The following is a 2,775-nucleotide window of genomic DNA, read 5'->3' as shown; positions in this document are numbered from 1 at the left end:
GAGCTTATATGGGCTCCCGGACCAGGGGCAGGGTGGGGGGTCCCAGGTGAGGCTGGTTGGGGCTGTTAACCTTCTACCTGCATCCTCCTGGTGACACCACCTGGTCCCGTCTCAGAAAGGGTCTCCCTGTTCCCAGGTCTCCCCAATTGCTCTGCTCTGTGTCTGCAGCAGGCAGCAAACGCACACATCCAGCCCCATCACCCTCACTCAAACCTTATCAGACTCCTGTGCCCCTTGGGATTGTGCCCTCGTGGAGGTGACACTATTTTGTCCTCCAGAGATGCTCATCCAGGTTGTCCCTGGGTTGTCACACAGCGTTTGGTGGCCCAAGAAATGGTCCTAGCTGCAGCCAGAGCCTGGAGATGTCCCGTGGGACCTGCAGCTGGTTTAAAAGAGGGGGTGCTGCGTGCCCATGGCTGGCACCCCCCCAACAAGCAATCGGGGGGTTGGGGTCCCCCATCCTTGGTGCCACTTCCTCAGGAACTTGGCAGAACAGGAGAGCTGCATGGGCAGGGCTGTCGAACAAGTGAAATTTGGAGCTCAAATATGGGAATTTTATTAAAATTAGGTCAGCAGAATGTAACGGAGCCACTTTGGCTGCTGACAGCGTAATCATCCCCCCGGGCTCCTGGTTTCAGATGCCCAGACATATTCAATTACCCTTAACTCTGCCCATGCGTCCTCATCTACCATGAGGGCTCTGCCAGGAGCCTGCCCTGCTGAGCCGTGGTTTATAGTGCATTTCTAGCGATTTATGGTGTTGACCCAAACCTCTGCATGCCAGCATCTAGCAAAGGGATGCAGAGACCAAGGGCAACCTGGCACCATGACAGCAGCTTTGGGGTGCCCACCCTTGGCCACCCAATATGAGAATGGGATGGGGCATCTGAGCCCAAGGACTCAGTTTCCCCCAGCAAAAGTGCTCAGAAAAATGGAGTCATGAGATAACAGCAGTATCAAAATGATGGAGAGATGTGTCATGATTAATTATTCTAGGTAGGTGAGGAGGTTCAACACCCCTTGATGAACCGTGGGACTGGCGGGGATATGTGGCATGAGGAGAAGGAACGGAAACGTGTCTGGCAAGATATTGCCCATTGATTTATCTTCCCTCCCTTATTTGGGGAAATTTGTGGCTGATTTCCACCGGGAAAGGACATGCAGAAGGACAGCGGAAAGAAAAAAATGGGGAGAGAAAGGCAATAATGAAAAATAACCACAGAAAAACCCAAAACATTTATGTACAGAGAAACCACCTAGAAAAAGCCAAGCAAAGGGTTTTTTTCACTCCCAAATGCTCCGTGTGCGGGATGGGGGGGCCAGGGAGTAGCAGGGGGGGACACAGCCCCCGGCTGCTGGGATGCACCGATCCTTGCGAATGCCCATACCAGGGAGGCAGGGAGCACCAAATGCATCAGCTGGGTGCACAAACAGGTACATGGGATATCGAGGGGTTCCCCCTAGCCCCCCACCCTGTCTGCCGCTGCCCACCTCCGACTTGGCAGCGCTGGGACCAGCCAGGCCCTCTGCCAGCTTCCCCGGCGAGGCGGGGCAAGCCAGCAACCCTGCCAAAAATACGCACTTCCAACTGCTGCTGAGTTGAATTTTCACATCGTGCTCTGCCTCCCACACAAAATAAAGCCACACACGCCCCCGCACACATATATACACGCAGCAACACCAGCCAAGAAACACCACGATGCTCCTGGAGGCACAGCCATGGCTCCATCCGGATGCCACGGCAGCGGGGGCTCGGGTGGGATTGGGGAACTCTGGGCAGGATTCGTGCTGTGCTCAGTGCTGGACAGCCCTTGAGCTGGATGGGGTTAAGGGCTTGAAGGCAGGTGACGACCCTCTTGCATCCGAAGGTCATGAGATGGAGACCATGGTCCATGGAAGCCATGGGAGGAAGGAGGTCTTTCCCTTCCAGCCCTGCCCGTGGCTTGAACCCCAGCTAGGACATTACGTCTATTATTTTTAAATTTTTTTAAGTGTTTGTTTTATTCATGTCCCACATGGGCTCTGTCCCCTGTGGCATGGCAGGGCCGTGACCCCATCCCCAAGCCACCATGGGTCTTGATGTACGCAACACCTTGCAAGAGATGAAGGACTGGGGATTGAGCCCGTCAGCATCCCAGCCAGGGTGGGAGGGTGACAGCGCTGTCCCCGCAGCCCCTCCCACCTTCCTATGTATTTTGTCCCACCACCTTGGGATATTCTCCACCCCCGGCCTCAGTTTCCCCACCCACAGAGCTGCCTTTTCTAGGGGGAGGAGGTGGCAATTGCTCGTGGCTCCCCACGGTCAAGTGCGAGGGACCGAAGGACACCACGTGCATGAGCATTTGGGGTGACACTCATGGTCCCAGGGGACAAGGCAGACCCTAGGACCACCCAGGAAAGGGCCCATTCTGCCACACCGAGCACCCGGGGCACCCAAGGCTTCACCACCTGCTTGGGGCCCATGGGTGCTGTGCTATCGGATGGGCTTTGGTCCCTGCCGAGGGGCTCCCGGAGCAGCTCCATTTGCGCTGAGACCTCCCAACTCATCACACTGGTGATGCTGGGGGAAATGGCAGAGATTTAGGGACATGGTGGTATGGAGCAAAAATGGGACGGTCCCATCCAGTGGCTCCTCTCTGCCCGTCCGTTCATCCATCTATCCACAGGTGGTGAGCCAGATCGACCGACTGACGTCCGACTTTGAGTTCGAGCTGGAGCCGGACGACTGGACGACGGCAACAGCCAGCAGCACCTCCAGCAGCGAGAAGGGGGGAG

The 2,775-nt window shown here is 56.4% G+C and overlaps 1 protein-coding gene across 1 annotated transcript in view; it reads left to right on the top strand.

Moving 5' to 3' along the window:
* Positions 1 to 2,666: 2,666 nt before the first annotated feature.
* LOC104167981 (chromosome unknown open reading frame, human C15orf59) overlaps positions 2,667 to 2,775 on the top strand; it is a gene marked incomplete at both ends in the record, with an annotated part of 433 nt that continues 324 nt past the window's right edge. Inside the window, one exon of the mRNA XM_009708408.1 lies at positions 2,667 to 2,772. Within this exon, the coding sequence (XP_009706710.1) occupies positions 2,667 to 2,772 (106 nt within the window). The remainder of the gene's footprint in view (positions 2,773 to 2,775) is intronic.

Source organism: Cariama cristata, unplaced genomic scaffold (assembly GCF_000690535.1).
Source record: "Cariama cristata isolate BGI_N322 unplaced genomic scaffold, ASM69053v1 scaffold17649, whole genome shotgun sequence".
In the NCBI taxonomy this organism is placed as follows: Eukaryota; Metazoa; Chordata; class Aves; order Cariamiformes; family Cariamidae; genus Cariama; species Cariama cristata.
The sequence above is the reverse complement of the archived record's forward strand: the minus strand, read 5'-3'. Positions and strand labels throughout refer to the sequence as shown.